General features: G+C 37.0%; 2 protein-coding genes across 2 annotated transcripts; both read left to right on the forward strand.

Moving 5' to 3' along the window:
- The first annotated feature begins 378 nt into the window (after positions 1-378).
- cdipt (CDP-diacylglycerol--inositol 3-phosphatidyltransferase (phosphatidylinositol synthase)) lies at positions 379-3,767 on the forward strand. Its single transcript, XM_059553297.1, has 6 exons — positions 379-577; positions 1,144-1,278; positions 1,359-1,512; positions 2,354-2,435; positions 2,548-2,629; positions 2,840-3,767. Exons 1-6 carry the CDS (start codon positions 394-396, stop codon positions 2,983-2,985), a joined length of 783 nt encoding a protein of 260 aa, XP_059409280.1. The 5' UTR covers positions 379-393; the 3' UTR covers positions 2,986-3,767.
- A 1,432-nt stretch (positions 3,768-5,199) lies between these two features.
- Positions 5,200-15,030, forward strand: LOC132142986 (vascular endothelial zinc finger 1). The gene is made up of 7 exons (XM_059553160.1): positions 5,200-6,356; positions 6,499-6,649; positions 7,981-8,354; positions 10,239-10,576; positions 11,342-11,405; positions 12,271-12,442; positions 14,669-15,030. The coding sequence occupies exons 1-7, from the start codon at positions 6,321-6,323 to the stop codon at positions 14,992-14,994; spliced, it is 1,461 nt and encodes a 486-aa protein (XP_059409143.1). The 5' UTR covers positions 5,200-6,320; the 3' UTR covers positions 14,995-15,030.
- The last annotated feature ends 5,310 nt before the right edge of the window (positions 15,031-20,340 follow it).

Raw genomic sequence — 20,340 nt, forward strand, 5'->3', positions numbered from 1 at the left:
ATTACATTCTTTACAAACAGTAAGATAACTCTCAGGTTGGAACATCAACATGTGGCTAAATTTATTTTTTTTTTTTCATAAAAAAAAAAACGATTGTTCCCACAACTTTGCATGGAGGTTTTTGTGATTAACCTGACATAATAAAAGAACTAATAAAAATGATTACCAGAACTTATGCAGTGCTCTGAAAAGGTTATGTTAAGGTTTTTATTAGCTAATATAACTATTGTTAATGTAAATTGCATGCACAGATAGATAGATTATCCCCCACGCTTTCACAGTGCTGTCATTGACACACGGCTGATTTGGGGTCAGCTGTGATTCGTTCAGTGACAGAGCACAGAGCGCGCCAATTAAAGGGGAGGATTCCTCTGACGGCGTGCGCGTGCACACATGGAACATGACGTCAAGCGGCACGCACAGCCACAGTCCTCTAGCAGCAGCAGACGGAGGGGATTGAAGAGGGAAATAGAAAAACAGACACCTAGAAGAGAAAATCCAGGCTGTTCCGTCCAAACAGAAACGCTCTTTAGCATGGCCGAAGAAAACATCTTCCTGTTCGTCCCGAATTTGATCGGTGAGTGTCAGCCGAGAGAGTTGACGTTAGTTAATGAACGTGAGCCCTGCGCACGTTTGACTGCCGCTCTCTGACAGATAATGGCTACTTCATTTAAAATGTGTATTTAAAGATCACAAAAGTGTTTTATGTAAGTATTCTAGCGTACAGTTTTCATGATTATTGTATTTGACAGCGGGTTTTGTTTTTTACTTCCGGCGGATGTTGACATGATGCTGTAGCTGTCAGTTTATAATCCAGGGTGAAGTTCATTCTAATCAAGATATCGAATTAACAATTAGTTCCTGTGTTTTAATTAATTTGTTTTATTTAAATCATGGCTACAAATTTAAAACTTGTTTCTATGCCTAATAAATTAATTCCTTCGTTTTAGTAAATCGGGGGCCACATTGTACTAAATAATTCCCTACTTTTAATGAAATCAAAACTTTGTATAACCAATTAGTAGGGTAAAATGAGGGAACAAATTCCTAATCTGTGGCTATGATAAATCTATTTTTGTCCCCATGTTATGTTCATTCATGTGCACTCATAATCCCTTTAAATCTTTTCTACACTTTCATTAGGATATGCCCGTATTGTGCTGGCTCTGGTGTCCTTTTACCTGATGCCCTGTTGCCCGGGCCCGGCAGTGTTTTGTTACCTACTGAGTGCCCTGTTGGATGCCTTCGATGGACACGCAGCCCGCGCTCTTAATCAAGGTAGAGATAATCAGCTTTGTGCTGTATGTTATTCCTCTTACCATGCTTTCTCTCTATGCCCATCCCTGCCTCTTTCTTAGGTACAAAGTTTGGTGCCATGCTGGACATGTTGACCGACCGCTGTGCCACCATGTGTTTGCTGGTGAACCTGTCACTGCTGTACCCGTCCTATACTTTCATGTTCCAGCTCAGCATGTGTCTGGACATAGCCAGCCACTGGCTGCACCTGCACAGGTGTGTCCAAAACATCTTGTATCCAACAGAGTGCCGCAGGAACGAGTCCTTAATCCCGAAAATTAGGCATTTTTGAATTTCTGGTCCCATGGTTAAATGCTTGAAATAAGGACTACATTAAAAAAAACATGATCTATATATAGAATGAATGTAATCTTTGGGTCTCTAGAAATCTCTCTTCATGTCTACAGATTATCTTATCCCAAATTGATAAGCATCATCCGTCAGAGGCAGATCCTGGCATAGGCTACATAGTCATTTTGCCTAGACTGTGCAACATGGGACACGACCCCCACACATGGCTCTCAGACGCATGCTTCACTAGTCTAATTGCTAGTAATTGCAGTCTGCTTTTCATTCCAGTGAAAATGCTCAATTAAAAGCTCCCCCATTTCTAATAAACATCTACTGATAAACAACAATCTATTTATGTATTTAGATCTGGCTTCATCCAATTAACAGTCGATTGAGAACCTGTTTTAGATGTTTTTCCTTTTTTTGAGATTTTTTTCACAATAAGGAAGAAATGAATTGTTGCTATTTGCATTTTATCATGACCTCAAAAAAAAACTTTTGAGCTATGTTTGAACCCACAGTCTCTCAGATAGCTAGATGTTCCTTATAACACTTCATCAAAATCAGTAATGAACACTATTATATGATCCATGTCAGAATATTAATTAATGTTAATAAAAACATCTGAATTGTCAGAAAAACTTTGTCTTCTCCATGGAGCCCATGGAGTACTTTCATGGATCTCCACAGGCCTCTAGAATCTTTTTCATTTATTTGTTTATGTTCTGCATAAGTCATTGTTAATAATATGAGTTGTTTCTTTCAGTTCCATGATGAAGGGAGCCACCAGTCACAAGACCATTGACCTCTCTGGCAACCCCATCTTACGGCTGTACTACACATCCAGGGTAACACATTCATTCACACAGTCAGAAGCTTATTTAGATGTTCTTGAAGCATGCATATCTAGTACAGAAGTTTACACGTACAGGCTGTTCTGACATCAGTGTTTTTCCACAGCCGGTGTTGTTTTTCATGTGCATGGGGAACGAGCTGTTCTTCTGTCTGCTGTATATAATGCACTACATTGAGGAACCCAAGGGTGAGTATCAGCAGACTGCTTCTCGCTGTCTTTATAATGGACTTCTATTTTTACAACACTATACTTTGTGTAATATAACCATGGCAACTAATAAGTGCTGTTGCACTTTTTTTCATTCAAGTAGTACTTAATCCATAAGGATGCACTGTAGCAATGCTATAATATAAATGATAGTATATTTAAACATCAGTTGGATTTTTTTCTCTGCAGTGTGGCTGCAGTGGCTGCTGGGAGTTTGCGGTGTGGTCTGTGTGCTGAAGTCTGGCATTAGTCTCCTCCACCTCATCACCGCCTCCCGTAACATGGCAGCTATCGATGTTGCTGACCGTGAGAGAGAGCAGAGGAAAGCACAGTGAGACCTGAGAGTGTGCAGAAACCAAGAAAACTGAGACAAAGGCCGTGAAATAAGAACGCTGGCCAGTATAGATGAGGATGAGATCATGGAAATCAGTTATGGGACCTTGCAAAGCCTCACTGGGAATTTATATTTATTTGAATATAGATCATCCATGCTATAATGCCAGGGCAAATTCCTTACGAGTTTGATCCATATTCCTGTAGATCTGCTTTTTATTTCTGTTGATGGAACTAGTTGCACTATGAGTGTACCATGTTTATGTCATAATTTTTAATTGTTGACGGTTAATCTATTTGTTAATGGAATCATCATCCATCATTTTAATGGGATTTAGAATAGCTCTGCGATTTAAAACCAACATTTCCACACACAGAGAGAGCGAGAGAGACTGACACATTCCACGCTTCAACTGAAAGCCACTCAAGTATTACTGTATTTGCCCATTGTTTTATCATTACTTGTGATACTGAATTATGTTTGAACACTTTGTACGAGCCTGTTTACTACTGTTTTGTTGCAGGTATATCAAAGAACTTTGAATAATAATTTGAAGAGTGCAAAGCCATTATTATATTAAACAAGTAGATCTGGCATCATTTTCGTCCATTGCCTTCTGGATGTATTATTTGTGGTAGGGGGGTAAAAATACTGTTTGCTGTCTGAAGTTTTACAGCTGTTGTGATAAATAATAGGAAATATATGAGAGTTATATGATTGTGAAGAAAAGTCCTTTGTACTGTTACCTGATGATTTGACAATAAAGATAACCTGATACCAAGATACAGCTATTAATGATGTTATTACTTCAAGAACGTTTAATGAATTTAGAAAACAGTACACAGAATCTTGTAGATTACATTTTGCAACTAGACGGATGTACTGTTACCTCCTCTACAGTCAAAAATCTGGGTGTTATATTAGACAGCAACCTGTCTTTTGAAAATCATATTTCCCATGTTACAAAAACTGCATTCTTCCATCTTAGAAACATTGCCAAGCTACGAAATATGTTATCTGTTTCTGATAAAGAAAAAATAGTTCATGCATTCATGACCTCTAGACTGGACTATTGTAATGCACTTCTAGGTGGTTGTCCTGCTTCTTCAATAAACAAGCTACAGGTAGTCCAAAATGCAGCAGCTAGAGTTCTTACCAGGTCAAGAAAATATGATCATATTACCACAATTTTACAGTCTCTGCACTGGCTACCTATTAAGTTCCGTATCAGTTACAAATTATCATTACTTACCTATAAGGCCCTAAATGGTTTAGCTCCTGCGTACCTAACTAGCCTTCTACCACGCTATAATCCATCACGCTCCCTAAGGTCACAAAACGCTGGACTTTTGGTAATTCCTAGGATAGCAAAGTCCACTAAAGGAGGTAGAGCTTTTTCACATTTGGCTCCCAAACTCTGGAATAGCCTTCCTGATAATGTTCGGGGTTCAGACACACTCTCTCTGTTTAAATCTAGATTAAAAACACATCTCTTTCGCCAAGCATTTGAATAATGCATCTCTTAAATTGTGACTGCAGTTGCATTTGATCAAATGCGCATTCTTATTCTTTAGCTTGGGTTAAACTAGTTAATTTTACTTTGTTGGAACAGCGGCTATGTTAATTATTTCTCTATTTGTTTCTCTGTTTTGCTTATACGCAAGCTCCAGTCTGGATCCAGAACACCTGAGAAGAGATGACCCTCAGAGGACCTCAGATGATGCTAACCCTGAAACAACAAACAGAACTAACAAATATTGCTACAAGTGTGACTGCATCATATAATAATTATTAATTATTAATAATGTTCATCGTCTGGCTGACTACGTCTTGTATTAATTTTTCTAAAAAAATCCTGTCATATGCACACAAACTGACAGTCACCACTTATAAGCTATACTAAATATTGTAGAAACTTAATTTTCTGTAAAGTTGCTTTGTAATGATTTGTATTGTAAAAAGCGCTATAAAAATAAACTTGAATTGAATGGATTTAATCCTGAATATTATGTGTGATGGCGTTTTTGGTTTTATTTTAATGGCTAATTCTACAATGGATGAAAATAAGACGGTTTTTTTTTTGCTGCTGGTATAATGTTGTAGAGAAGTGAAGTGAACGTTAAAGCAACGTTCTCTGAAGCAACACGCGCAGCCTGAAACAAACGTTCTGTTTCCTTTCAAAATACACGAGTGTTCTGTTCTCAGAAGGTTTTGTGAGACTCAAAAAGCAACGCCCTGGGGGCCCAAGCTGTTAGTTGTGCGTCAATCTGACTGATATGTGTTGAAAACTATTGGGCGCGTACAATTATTATCGGCAGTGATCTGGAGCCGCTTATTATTTACCGGGGCTGCGTCTGCGTGCGTCTTTACCTTTAAGGACCTGCGACATTTTTTTCCCCATACGAACATCCAGCTGTCTTACCGCCGAGAATCTCTGTGTTGTAGGGCTATTTTTTGGGAAAGAACGCGCGGATGGTTTCTTTTAACTGATCTCGATGTTTATGCTGTAATTTGCGTCGGCCGAACTCGAGCGCCGGAGGGGCGCGAGAGGACACCGCGCTCGAGAACATCGCGTGGAGGAGGGGACGAAGGCACAGAGGGGGTGTTCACTCAAAATACTATCCCTTTAAAACAAGGGGGACACGGCGGTGGGGGAGATACAGCGGGGCAGAGAAGACGGGATAAAAAAAAAGAAAAGGAAGAAAGAGCGAGGGTGGGAGGGTGAGATTATTACAGGAAAAAAAGGAAAAAAATGTCATCCTCTCGATTGAAATGCCGAGGCGGAGCCATGGACGACGACCGGTGAGGCGCTCGCCAGACGCGAATGAGATTTAACGCAACGCCGAGGCTCGCGTAGATGCCGCTCCGGGCCTGGAAGGGGAACCTTATAATAAAACTGATGACATTATTTTAAACCACGCCATGCGAGAAAATGACACATTACACTGCCTTTTGAATTCTGTTACTTTTGCATGACTTATTACACAGCGGTCTGGTTAATAAGAAAACATTACAAGCAGAAATTCTTTCTAGATTATATTTTTTAAGCATGGTCGGCCACTGTGTTATGTGACAATGCGGCGTTAATAACACACCGTGACTGACAGCTGACATTTATTATTTTGTACTATTTAGAAATACGGTAAAATACATATTTATCTTCGTCCGTGTAATACGCATTCTTTCACGTTTTAAATTTCACTGTCATTTTATATTTGGTAGCTTTACATTTTATTATGTAGATTTGATGAGGTAATAGAAGGAGACGTTGTCCATTAGGAGAAACAAAAAATCGACTCGTTTATTTAAAGCGACGCCAGTACTGTTCTACACGTCATGATGGATGCAGCTTGGAGCAATTTCCTCTTTCAGGTAAGAATATGCTTATGCTTTTTAGTCATTTAACGTTAGTTTAAATGATCGCTAGCATTTGTCCGTAATGGCTCCGGTGTACTTTCATTCACAAGGCAAAAAGAATGTTTAAAATCTGTGAATTTGCCCCTTCTCACGACAGACTCCGCCTTCACAGTCCCAAACTGACGGGAGCCTCCAATCAGATCTTCTCCCAGAGCTCACGGATGCCGCTCAGGACCCGCCCCCTGAGCACATGGCCCCGCCCCCATCAACGGTGGACACCGCGGCGCTGTGCGAGGAGCCCGTCCCGGGTGAGGGAGGGGCAAAACAGGAGGGTGGGGGAGTTGACCGGGGGACTGGAGAGAGCCGAGGTTCGGCTGTTTGCATTTGTGGCTAGAGAGGGATGTAAATGAGTGGAGATGTTAATTAGCCACTTATTTGCATAAAGTTGGAATATCATTTAGGATGCCTGCATGTATTCTCTCTTCGATTGTTGCCCTCGAAGTGTGTTGGAGAAATCAGATTGGCAAGATTAACACATGAACGGGATCGCACTGTTTGAACATGGAGTGTCAGTGGGGTTTCAGAAGTAAATATGTAGTTAATTTTCTCTATCAACGAATGTGTTTTAGTGATCCTGCTTAATTGTCAGAAAACTACAGTACCCACAATACCTGAAGAGGGATTCGCCAAATCAGAGAAGTCGCTGTATTATGGACACAGAAACAGGGTTAATTAAACCAGTGCTGTTATTGTTAACTAAAACGAATAAAAAACGATCATTGCAATAAAGCAATATTGTAAAATGAAGTAAATTTAGTAAATTATAAATCTATAAATAAAGCAATAAACTAAATGATAAATAATAGATGAAAGTATTAAAATAATAATAATAAAAACTTCAATGACAATTAGAAAAGCTGCTTTCGCAACTAAAATAAGTTTAAGTTAAAATAATAAAAATACTCAATTATTAAATATACTATATATATATATATATATATAATTTAAAGATTAAATATATTAAACAAATTATGTAAATGCTACAATAATAAATACTGTAACAGTCCTGCTGCCCTTTCAAGCTACTCTGTATTTATACATTTTACTGTTCCTATCAATTTATAGTGATGTGTAGTTCATTGAGTAGCTCATCACAGACATACACAATCTAATATCATTGTCTTTTTTTCTCCAACTTTTCAAAGCCGTCGTGTTTTCAAAGGTTTTAATGATGTGAATCATGTTGGAGCTGCTCAATAATCATTTTCAGATCCCTAGGGTAAAAAGATTGCAGATTGGGCCATTTTTTTATCCATTTCATGTAGTCCTGATGAAGAATAGCAGTAAATCATGCTTCGTTCTCTAATGGTAAGAGAAGGATAAACACACAGATAAAGCATCGGTTTTCATAACTAATGTGCATATTTGGCACATTATTGTGATGCATTTGTACTAAAAAGTTTCTTGTTTTTGTCATGAAGTGGAATAAGGGAGAAAAAAGCATGAAATTTCACATCTCATTGTAATTACTGCTTCCAAGCTTTTTGAGTAGAAACTGTTTTAATAAAGCATAGCGTGCTTCTTGAGTGTAGACTATATCTGCGTATGAATACCATCTCTCTCTGTTTCTCTTCCCCAGTAAAGCCAGTCACTCGACCGGCCCGACCTGCACACATCTGCTCCATATGTAACAAGCAGTTTAAGAACAGCTACAACCTGCGGCGTCACCAGTCTGTCCACACTGGAGTGAAGATGAAGGACCGAGCCGCTAGAGAGAAAATAGATGAAAGCAAGGCCGGAGCACGAGTAGAGAGGCAGACCATCCCTCTCTCTCTCCTCCAGCTGTCTATACCTGCCTCCATACCCACGGCGGTCGACCCCATGGCCCAGCCTGCCACAATCAGCAATCAGCAGGTAGAGACGGTGGCTCTCTCTCTCGCCCCGGCAACGGTCGCCATGACAGTGAACCAGCCCCTCCCTACTGCAGTGGTGGTTACTGGGACAATGGTTCAGGTCGGCTTGGTTTGTGTCTTCGGTTAATGCTTTGCATACCTTTGCTTCACTTCACTTGTTCTTGCTGTGACATATGTCATATTTACTCACTTTAAGGCACTTTTCATAAATAGGGTTCAAAATAGGGCTTTAAATAAAAAACAATAAAATGTATAGGCTATATATATATATATATATATATATATATATATATATATATATATATATATACACACACACACACTACTGTTCAAATGTTTGGGTTCAGAAAGAGTTTTAATGTTTTTTAAAGAAGTCTCTTATGGTAATCAAAGTTGCACTTTTTGATAAAAAAGATAATGTGAAATACTATTGCAATTTTCTTAATATACTGTCAAATATAATTTATTCCTGTGATAATAAAGCTGAATTTTCAGCATCATTACTCCAGTCTTCAGTGTCACATGATCGTTCAGAAATTATTCTGATTTATTAACAACAGGCTGACTTATTGTCAATGTTGGTTTTTGCTGCTTAGTATTTTTTTTAAAAACCTGTGATACTTTTTTTAAAGAATTTATTTTTGGATGAATAAAAAGGTTAATAGAAAAACTGTTTTCAGTACTGATTATAAATCATCATATTATTAGAATGATTTCTGAAGGATCATGTGACACTGAAGACTGGAGGAATGATGCTGAACATTCAGTTTTATATCACAGAAATTAATTATGTTTTAAATTATATTAAAATAATAAACCAAAAATAATAAACCATTATTTTAAATTCCAATTATATTTCATAATATTACAGATTTTTCAGCATTTTTGATCAAAGAAATGCATCTTTGATGAGCATAAGAGACTTCTTAAAAAAACATTAAAAAATTTTCTGATCCCAAATGTTTGAACGGTAGTGTATAAACACACACATAAATGTTCAGTTGAAATCAGGGGCTTAACTATCAGAAAAAGTTGATTGATTTTTTAAAATGAATCTAAATACAGTTTAAACCTCGATTTGTTATCATGCCTTTATTTTTAGTAATACACATTTAATAAACAATTAAATGTAATATTTAACATTTATTGAAAATATTTGTGTATGTGTATATATATCCATCCTAGGAATACATATATAGATCATTTTATTTTTTATATTAATCATAAAATAATAATAATAAAAACAATGCCAGAGTGAGTAAAAAGTTTGCAGATTTAAATAAAGCTGGCTTGGAACAAATACTTTCTGACTACGGATATTTACTAAATTTGTTTATTGCATTATCATTTTTTTCATGCAGTATCTAAAGTCTGCAATACACAACATGACTTTTGCCCAGATATAAAACATGCCTGATATTTTGAGCTGTTTGTAAAACACATTGATTCAATTTGTGATGTAATCTCCTAGCAGCGTGGTGCATGTTTCTCTGTGAGTCTGTTGTGTTTGTAAAGATTTGAGTGTCTTAAAGGGAGATCCTCAGCCATTGCCTGTTTTAAAATGTATTCCAGCCCCTAAGGTCAAATAGCTGATTAGGTTTGTCAAACAAATCTCCTAGTTCTCGCAACACAAAAACATGATACGTGTGATTTTAAAACAGTATTGGGACACCAGACTATAAACTATTTATGGAAAGTGTCATTTACCATATTTTCATGATTGTTTCTCCATATGCCTGCTCTCCCACAATGAACTAAAGTAGTTGCAGTCAGTTTCAAACCGTCCAATTCCCAAGACTCTGCCAAAATCAGGCTAACAACAGCTGTGTAACGTGGTCTCATTCCAGCTCTCGTCTCATTTGTCGAACAAGTACAGTCAGTTGGTTAGTAGGTCAGCAAACAATGAACATGGTTTGCCCACAGAAAGATTTGCTCTGTTTCTGGCATTAACGATAAAAAAAATCTGTCTGACATTGTTTTTCAGGCTGCACCAAATACCAACATCAACGATACTCTAAATAATCCCACCCCCATCCAAATATCTATCCCAATAACAAACCCATTACCCATCAGTCCGACTCCCAACCCCAGCCCTAATCCGGTCAGGAAGAACCATGCGTGTGAGGCATGCGGGAAGGCGTTCAGGGACGTGTACCATCTTAACCGTCATCGCTTGTCCCATTCGGACGAGAAGCCGTACTCCTGTCCGATCTGCCAGCAGCGGTTTAAGAGAAAGGATCGGATGAGTTATCATGTTCGGTCACACCAGGGAGGAGTGGAGAAACCGTATGTGTGTCCACACTGTGCCAAGGGCTTCTCGCGGTAAGAGATGAAACTCTGCACACCTGTACACACCAAAAAAACAACAACATTGCATTCATTTTTAATCATTTCTTTCTATAAACACATGCATGCTTGGTATAAACAAGACCAAGCTGTTTATCATGCCGATTCACAGCAGGCTTCAACCGTGAGCATTATACTGTAGATCTGACAGTGCTGGAGGACTGAATGTTGTCATTTCACTAAAAGCTATGGAGAGATGCCCTAATTACTAATTTGAGACTGAAAATGGGTTAGATGAGGAATAAGTGACCTTCTGTCTGTATTTATACTGTATATGTAATATATATTTAGACACATCTACATCCATATGCAGTCCTGCAGCGTAGTAAAACTGATTTTTTTTGGGCTCATGAGGCCCTGAGGTAATAAGAAATTATTTAGCAGCAACATTTTTAATGAAGAAGTAATGCATATTTTATACACTTTATATAAACTACCTTTTTTTTTACAATTAAATTAATACCTTTATTTTTCAGGAATGCATTAAGTTGATCGAAAGCGACAGTAAAGATATTTATTATGGTATAATATATGCATAGTTTATGTTAAAGCATCTCCTAAATAAAAAGAAGCAAATAATTGTCGAAAAGCAACTGTACAAACCGTGTCCTTTAGTTTTGAAGGAGCCTTGAGGCTACAGACAGAGGCAGATCTAGTTCACATGGAGATGAGCCCCTGCTAATTCTTGTGTTTTTGTACATATTGTGTTTGTTGTTTGAGCCCTGTGTCTGTCTTCTCCAGGCCCGACCATCTTAACAGTCATGTGCGACAGGTGCACTCCACAGACAGACCCTTCAAATGTCCGGTAATCATACTCTTCTAGTTTCTAGAAGATGCATGCTCTGTGTGATTCGATGTGCCATTGACTACCAATGGAAATAATTTGACCTCGTCCCTTAGAATGTAAAAACCAAGACAAAGTATTCATTACAATTTTTGCTGAAGAAATGCATGCATGTAAATGCATTTTCCAAATTTTTTATAAGCAATATGAGCTATATATATGGTATACTTTAGCAAATTACATGATAATAAAATTGCAGCCTTTATTTGAATAAAGACCACATTTTTTTATATTAATGCTTTTACTGTAGTATACATACTACTGCTCTAACATTTGAGTTAAGATTTTATTTTTTTATAAATATTTTTTTTTTATAAAAATTTATTTATTTACTTTTCTTTAGCATGGATACATTAACTTTTATATTCATCATAGAATAATAATAAATCTTCCTTGAACATCAAATCATCATATTAGAACGATTTCTGTTTTTATTGAATAAATGCAGCCTTTATAAGTACAAGAAACTTCTTTCAAAAAGAAAAAAAACTCTTACCGACCCCAAAGTTTTGAACAGTAGTCTTTACGGACCCATGTATGAATAATATTATTTTCTATGATAATCAACTGCATCATACTAGAGTCAATACCTAGAATATAGTCCTGAATATTCTAGTAAATCATTCTGCGCTGTGTGTTTTGGCTCTTTATTATTAAACTGAATTACGTGTTCTTGTATGTGTGTTTGTGGTCATATGTGTGCTGCTGTATGTGTGTGTGGGCTGCAGCCGTATGTGTCTGGCAGTGTGTGAGACAAGTATGAGTCATGATGTGTGTGATGAAGGCAGATCAGAATAGACATGAGCCGTGTTGTTTGTTTGTGCAGACATGCGAATCCGCATTCGCTACGAAAGACCGGTTACGAGCTCATATGATCAGACACGAGGACAAGGTTCCCTGCCACATATGTGGCAAACTTCTCTCCCCTGCTTACATCACGGATCACATGAGAGTGCATAACCAGTCCCAGCATCACGTCTGTCACCTCTGCAACCGCAGTGAGTATCACTGATTATTTCATACCATTATACTTCTGATCATTTATTACCCTGTTTTTAATCTATTTACCAAGTCATCAATTTAGTCCAAATGGTAATAGTGTGAAATATCATAACAATTTAAAATAACTAAATAATTAAATATACTTTAAAATGTAATTTATCCTTTGATGTCAAAGCTGAATTTTCAGCATCATTACTTCAGTCTTCAGTGGCACGTCACGTGATCCTTTAGAAATCGTTCTAATGCACTGATTTGCTGCTCAAGAAATGTATTATTGAAAGCAATATTGCAAACAGTTGTGCTTTTTTTTATCATGTGTGTTTCTTTTATATTTTTGTGGAAACTGATACATTTTTATCAATTTATTGTTTCCTAGTGAAAGAAAGAAAGAGAGAGAGAAAGAAAGATCTTACTAACCACACATTTTGAACAGCAGTATAAACAGATATCAGAAGTAAGATAAAAATTCAACAACTGCTCTGACAAATATGGCAAATAATTTGTTCGAATTCTTTTAATTCAAAACAATAATCTTAGTGAGTCTTTTTTAAATGAATGACTAAATAAAAATGAGAATTGGATTTTCTTCATTCTGCTATATGTTTATGCATGCAGCCAGTGACATCTCAAAAACACGGTGACTATTTATCGTCTCAGCTCATTACATTTATTTCAGACTAGGGCTGGGATAAACGATTATTTTTTAAACGATTAATCTAGCGATTATTTTTTCGATGCATCGATTAATCTAACGATTAATTTTTCCAAACCGATTCGATTTCGATTATCTCCCCATTAATTGACTACTAACAATTTATACATGTTGATTTACATATCTGAATGAAAAAAACATGAATTCCTTAACATTGCAATATATGTTTATTGCTCTTAAAATTACAAAATAAAAGACTGACTAAGAATGCATTACTTTGCACTTGTATAGAGATAGCCTTCAATAAAACCTTGAAGCCTTGAAAACACATAGCTTACTGAAACAAGCTTACTGAACACATAGGGCCTAGCTTACTGAAAAAAATAAGTTCTTTCAGATGAAAATAACAACAACTTGATGTCTAGCATTCAATAAAAAAGGTCACCCAAAATACTTGTTTAGAGCAATTGAAAGAATACAGTAACCAATGTAAACTTGAGGGCTTTAAGCTAATACAGAGTGCTTTTCCAAAAAAAAAAAATTAAGAGTTGGAGCCAGCAGCCTGTCATAGAGAAAAAAAAAATCTCCGAATGCTCCACATGAAACTTTGGCGGTCCGCCCTTTTTCTATCGTGTCTAATAATTTTGGTTAATATGAAAGAGAGAGAGAGAGAGAGAGAGAGACAGCGCTCGTGTACGTGTAGTTTGAAGACTGTGAGTGCGCGAGCGCGCGTGAAACTTTGGTGTTTTTCTATCGTGTTTAATGATTTTGATTAATATGCACGAGGGAGAGAGAGAGCAGGAAGCGCTCGTGTTGTTTGAAGACTGCGCGCGCGCAGCGGGGGCTCTCTCTCGTACGCGCCCTGTCAGGCGCAACACAGTCATTCTATTCTAAATCACTCACCGATCAAATAAGGTTTTGACAAGCCGCCAAAAAAAAGATCAATGCAGAAAAACCCCTGGATTGGTTATATAACGTTGGCCAGAATGTTGATCCGGCCTTCGCGTATATTCAGCGCACATAAGGTAAACGTTTTGCAAACGTTTTATAGAGAAATAAAAACAGGTCGACGAATCAATGCGCATATTTTGCGTCGACGTATTTTTTGCGTCGACGTCATCGATGACCTCGACGCGTTGTCCCAGCCCTATTTCAGACTATAACTTTAATTATTAATCTTTTACTATGTCTCTATTCACTGAATAATGGTGAAGGAATCATTTCTGTGAATCATTTTACTTCTGACTCCTTCAGCATAATTCCATTTACAAACAAATGATTCTAATGAGCTGATTCTTTTTAGTGAATCGAAAACAAAACATACTCTGCAGCCACTCTAGTCCCAAATATCTTTTAAAAAAATAATATAAAAGATTCACAAATGTTCATTTCCATATCATGGGATTTTAAACAAATAACAGTTGATCTGCATACTTTAGGACCTGTTGTTAAGTTTTACATTTAGGATTTGAATAATGTGTCATGTTAGAAAGTTCCTTGAATAACTTACAGCACTAAGAAAGTGACAAGAAAACAATAAGGATTTTCATAAAAATCCTTTTTTGTTAAGGTTTCACCACTCTGACGTACCTGCGTGTCCACGCTCAGAAGCATCATGGGCAGGAGTGGAAGGATAGTGGGATCGGCCGTGGCTCAGGCCCAGGCGGGGTGCTGTTATGCCAGCTGTGCGGGGTACACTGCAAAACACCCACACAGCTGCAGGGTCACATGGCCACGCACGCAAACCAGACGGACCCCAATGTTTCTTGCCCCATCAGCAGCAGCAGCAGCTCTGTGGCGACTGTGGGGATAGCCACTGCTGCTTCCAGCACTCCGATCACAGTCGGGCTGCTGGTGACTGACTGCTCCAGCATTGCTCCTCAGAGCCACAGCTAGCCAACAGCACACCACGAGGAGGAGGGGGGGGGGGGGGTAATGGGTGGGAGGGGAGAGAAATCTAAGAGGATGGGCCAAACCTGGACAGGTGAGCAAAGAAGCAGACAGATATTCACATTTACCATGATTTTGCTGCCACTGAATTGAATGTCACAGAGATTTTAATTTGGCCATCATCTGGCTTAATTAAATTAATCAATTCAGTGTATTGTCATTCAGAAATGTTATATCAGAAATCCCCATGTGGCATTTTACATACACTACCATTCAAAAAATTGAAGTTTGTAAGATTTATGACTGTGTTTTAAAGAACTGTCTTATGTTCACCAAGGATGCATTTGTTTGATTAAAATGTTGTAATTGTGAAATTAATACAGTTAACAATATTATATTTTATTTTTATATGCTTTGGAATTTGATTTATTTTTGTCATGGTTATTATTATTATCAATGTTAAAAACGGTTCTGCTTAATATTTTTGTGGATTATCTTTGTGTGTGCTATTTTTTTCAGGATCCTTCAGCGATTAGAAGGTTCTAAAGAACAGCACTTATTTGCATTAGAAATCATTTGTAACATTATAAATACCTTTACTCTCACTTTTGATTAACTTAATGCATCCTTGCTGAATAAAAGTATTCATTTCTTTCAGAAAAACATACAAAAAAAACGTACGAATCCCAAACTTTTAAATAGTAGAGTACCTTAAAATGTTTTGAGAAAAAAATATATTCAATTATGTTGTATAGGTAAACATTACTGCTCGATCGGTTTTATTTGACTTATTTAAAATATTGTTTCCTTATCTTTCATTTAGAAACTGTTAAAAACATGCTCTTGATTTCTTGACAGTATTTTACTTTTTGCGTTCATTATTGTAAATCTACTTGATAACAAATTTAAATATAAAGTATTTATATATTATTGTATATATATATTTGTGTGTGTGTGTGTGTTGATTTTATTAATATTACTCGGTCCTATTGTTAAGTAATAATATGTTTTTATAATGGCATTGTCCATCCACCAGTTTGTCATCAGTCAATCAAACCAAACAATGTTTCTCACTTCAGGCTGCCATTGAAATGCCAACACAATGTTAACCCACCAGTTACCTACCTCTCTCATCCACCTCAAATCTAACTGGGACTGAGCAAGAACTGAACGCCTCATACATGTGACTTTTGAATGAACTCAAGAAACATCACCCTGCTTCACACTCACTTTTATTGTGCAGGCAGAGCAGCAAGTCTCCCTGGATTTACGCTTTGATCTGCTCTGATGGATACAGACTGAAAGTGTTTAGAAGAAGAGCTTAGGAAGATCCGATGGGCGACTGGTTCGGGTGTCAGTACATTTCCTCGCAGAGCCCTATTGGAGAGATCACTGGTTTTAAATGTAGGCTGTTATTAAGTGCTGTCCCACTTAATTATAAAAAAATCCAGCGTTGAGGAATGTAGAACACTAAGAGGAATTGACATACTATGCCTCCCAACCTTTCCTTATATAATAATGGCTCGTAGCTACATGATCTTCAAATCCAGACAAGATACGTTTTATAAATACATTTACTCTGTTGTAAGAGATCAATCCATCATAAATGATCTTGACAGAAATGACACCTCCACAGACATATGAGGGGATGAAATATAGGATTAGAAAATAAAGTTTTAAAGATGGTCACAAGGACAAAATATTTATATTTGAAATGTACGTAATATGTGAGTAGTAAAAAAAGAGTCTATCGTTCAATTTCTCTTTTGATATTTTTCTCATTGATCTTGATCTTTTTATTTCATTTAAGAAGTTAAACAGATGTAATAATGTTGATTATGTTGCATAAGATCTGTAACCTATGTTTCCAGTTCTGTTTGTGTTGATGCTTGTTTAAAGCCAATATGTGTCACTGTGCTCTTAACCTAAATAATCTCTGTATAATGAACATGCACCTAATTATACTGCATTTAACTTACTGCTGTCTCACTTGCTTTATTGGGATATCATGTGTATGTGAAGTTACCTGGTGCTTTTCTGCAGCTGATATTACACACAGCTGCTACCGTGCTAGAAAATGAAAAGTGATTATTCTAAAAGAAAGGGATGACACTTTTCTGCGAATATATGGTGTAATATTAAATTTTTCACAAATCCTACTTTTTTTTATTTAAAATAAATATTTAAAAATGTTTGTTGAACTTTTTTTTTATTCTGAATGTATTAAACTATTAAATGTTACATACAAAACTAAAAAAATAATAATAATCATGTCATTAACATAGCATGAAATAGCTATAGTTTTAAATCAAATGCCAGTCCCACCTCAGAGGTCTCGACCTTTTAGACTAATAATATCATAGGTCATAATCATAGACTGTATGTCATAATATTTCTGATACATGGCTTCAGTTTTTAGTTCTTTTATTTTGGATGTGACTAATCGTGATAAATCTTTTGACAGCACTAATGATAATTAATATATAATTTCTTATAATATAATCACTTTCGTTTTTTTTATAATTATTATTATTTTGTTTTTACCTTTATTATGATAGGAAAGTATTTAGGATGGAAGTGAAGTTGGGGGTTGGGGGATGGGGGTACAGGATCAGGAAAAGACTCGAATTCGGAACTCCCGAAGCAACGGCCATCAAAAGGGTTATTTATATATATATATATATATATATATATATATATATATATATATATATATATATATATAACCCTCTAACTCAAGTAAGCTCTATCTTATTTTTCTTTTTGTATTTATTTGAAAAAATAAAATAAAAAATAAATACCCTCTAACAACCTCTTCTTTTTCTGTTCTATCTACTTGTTTTCTTTTTATGTATTATCTAAAAACCTTGCTGCGTGTATTGCTATAGACTTAAATCCACGTTTCCACCGAGATTACCCCGAACAATTATACAACTGTACCAGGAACTTTTTTCTCCCCAGACCTGTTGTTTTCTGTGTTTCCACCGCGGTGTAAAGTACCGGGAAGATTAGGCAAATAGTCTGGTGACGTGGGTCTGTGCACGTTTCAAGTGCTAGTTGGACTCGGGAGTGTGATCTCCCGCGGACTGGACGCAAATACGGTAATTCTGCAAACAGCAGCATACTTGATAACATCAGTCAACTCGCCTTGGCTACTGCAATTTTCTACAATGTATATTTACAATAATACGAAATATGATGAAATGTAGTTCAGGCAAATGTGTGTTGGCCTAATGTTACATTTCAATGAAACAAAATATTATATCTTTTTATTTTCATTTTAACATATGAATAGATTAATTGAATACAGTCCAAAGATTACCCGTTAGATTTACCCAAAACAAATTACATTAGATGTTTAACCACTAAAGAGTCATCAGAGCCAGCGGCGAATGTCATATCGAAGGACTAGCCGATATGAGGCTGAAGCACCTGCTTTGACTTTTTTTTTTTAAGAAACAAGTTTCATGTTCCGTTAACTGCATCCTGTTCCTGAGTATAATTAGCAGAACCGTGAACGGTTAACCCGCGTCCCTCGCATTATTTACACCGGTGACGGTGGTCCTCCTCTCCCCTCCCCCACACACTCATCCCTCCTTTCTTTCACTCCTCCTTCTCCCTGTCCGCCGCTGTCTCCAACAGCTGATTTCCAGATCAGAGAGAGAGGAACACTGCGAGACGGTTCAGGTTTGGAGTCGGCTGCAGCAGAAAGATTCACCGCGGCAGAGATGCGGGGAGAGCGCTGCGGTCCGACAGCGTCCGTCATGAAGATCTGAGCTCCGCCGCCACCGCCGCTCCGGGAGGTTAGCCGCTGTGCTAAAGCTAACTTTACAAACATCTGCAGACAATAAACCGACATTATCGGCCTTTACCACGAGTTTCAGCTCACCGCTCCTTTTCCGTGTGCATTAAATTGGGTTATACTCGCTTCATGTTATTATTTTCTCTCTGAAACGGACCATTTGTGCATATAAACATCATATATAGGTCACGGAGCAGATTAATTTGCTAGCTAGCCGGGGGTAACAGCTGGTGAGGTCGCGTTAGCTACATTATTATTAGAGTTAACTGGCTTGAAATTATATCAGACTAAACAAAAAAAAAGTGGAGGAAAGAACTATAGGCTGCCGTGGTGTGTGCAAGGGCTTAATAGCAGCATATAAATATTAACCTTGTAGCGAGTTGTGTCATTGAAGGGTAGCTTGCTAGCTTGGGTTGAGGAAAGAGCAGCTTGCGAACAAAGATGAGGAACAATACTAATGTGAACTTTCCAGACGTGTTGCAAGCAGAAGTTTTTGCAGACTATTCACACTGATATTACAGAGAAATGTGCTGTTAGACCACCGAGCGAGCGCATTATTAAAGTGCATCAAGCTTTGTCTTACATTTGGTCTAGTAATGTTTCTGAAGTGAGCTGCACTGTTGCAATGCGGCTGCAGGAAGTGAACACTTGCTCCACAACTTGTTTGTATTTCCTAATATCGACCTATATGTTTAGGTTCACTATTTTGTTATTTATATATACCTAATTCTTTTTGGACAGGTAAAGTAACGAGAAAGTCTTCACCTTAGAAAATTACCATAGTGCTATCACGGCTATTCAGACAACACAGTTGAAAGGAATAACGTTAGTTACAGCTATATAATACATAGATTTAAACCGATTTAAACACATAATGTGTAACCTGTCATTTAAAACTTTTTTTAATTTGACCAACATTTTTAAGCCCCCAAAATATCAAAAGTCATTTCTCCACAACATTCTGAAGTCATATGAAAACTTTGTATGAGGAGCAAGCAAACATAAAAGGCGTATTTCACTGGAAACTGCAATGCAGATTTTGATTGTCATTTCATCTTCTACATATTCAGACTTGGAGTTTGGTTATGACACACATGAGAACTGATGTTGCAAAGTTATGAATGGCGTTTAATTGAGATTCATGGGTTTCAACAGATGTGGAGATTTTCAGTGGATGATGCCTGTTTTATTCCTTTTGTGTTTCATGAACATTTAGTGGGAATTTTCTGTCATTTTGGTACATCGCAAGTTTGTCATAATATGAAGCTGTTTTTGCACTTATTTGTTAAGAAGCGGCAAATATAAGTGAAAATTAATACATTTTCCAGGTTTTTCTGTCAGCTTGGTACATAGTTTTGCCTCATAATTTAGAAATGTGTGTTTATAGATACTTTTGGACTGCAGGTAATCCATTTAAAGGGATAGTACGCCTAAAGGGAAAATTTTCATACTGTACTCGCCTTCATGTCACGCCAAATCTGTATGGCTTTCTTTTTTCTGTGGAAAAACGATTTAATGTATATCTTACTGTATGTGGGTAACTAAACAGT

This window comes from Carassius carassius, chromosome 1 (assembly GCF_963082965.1).
Source record: "Carassius carassius chromosome 1, fCarCar2.1, whole genome shotgun sequence".
Taxonomy (NCBI): domain Eukaryota; kingdom Metazoa; phylum Chordata; class Actinopteri; order Cypriniformes; family Cyprinidae; genus Carassius; species Carassius carassius.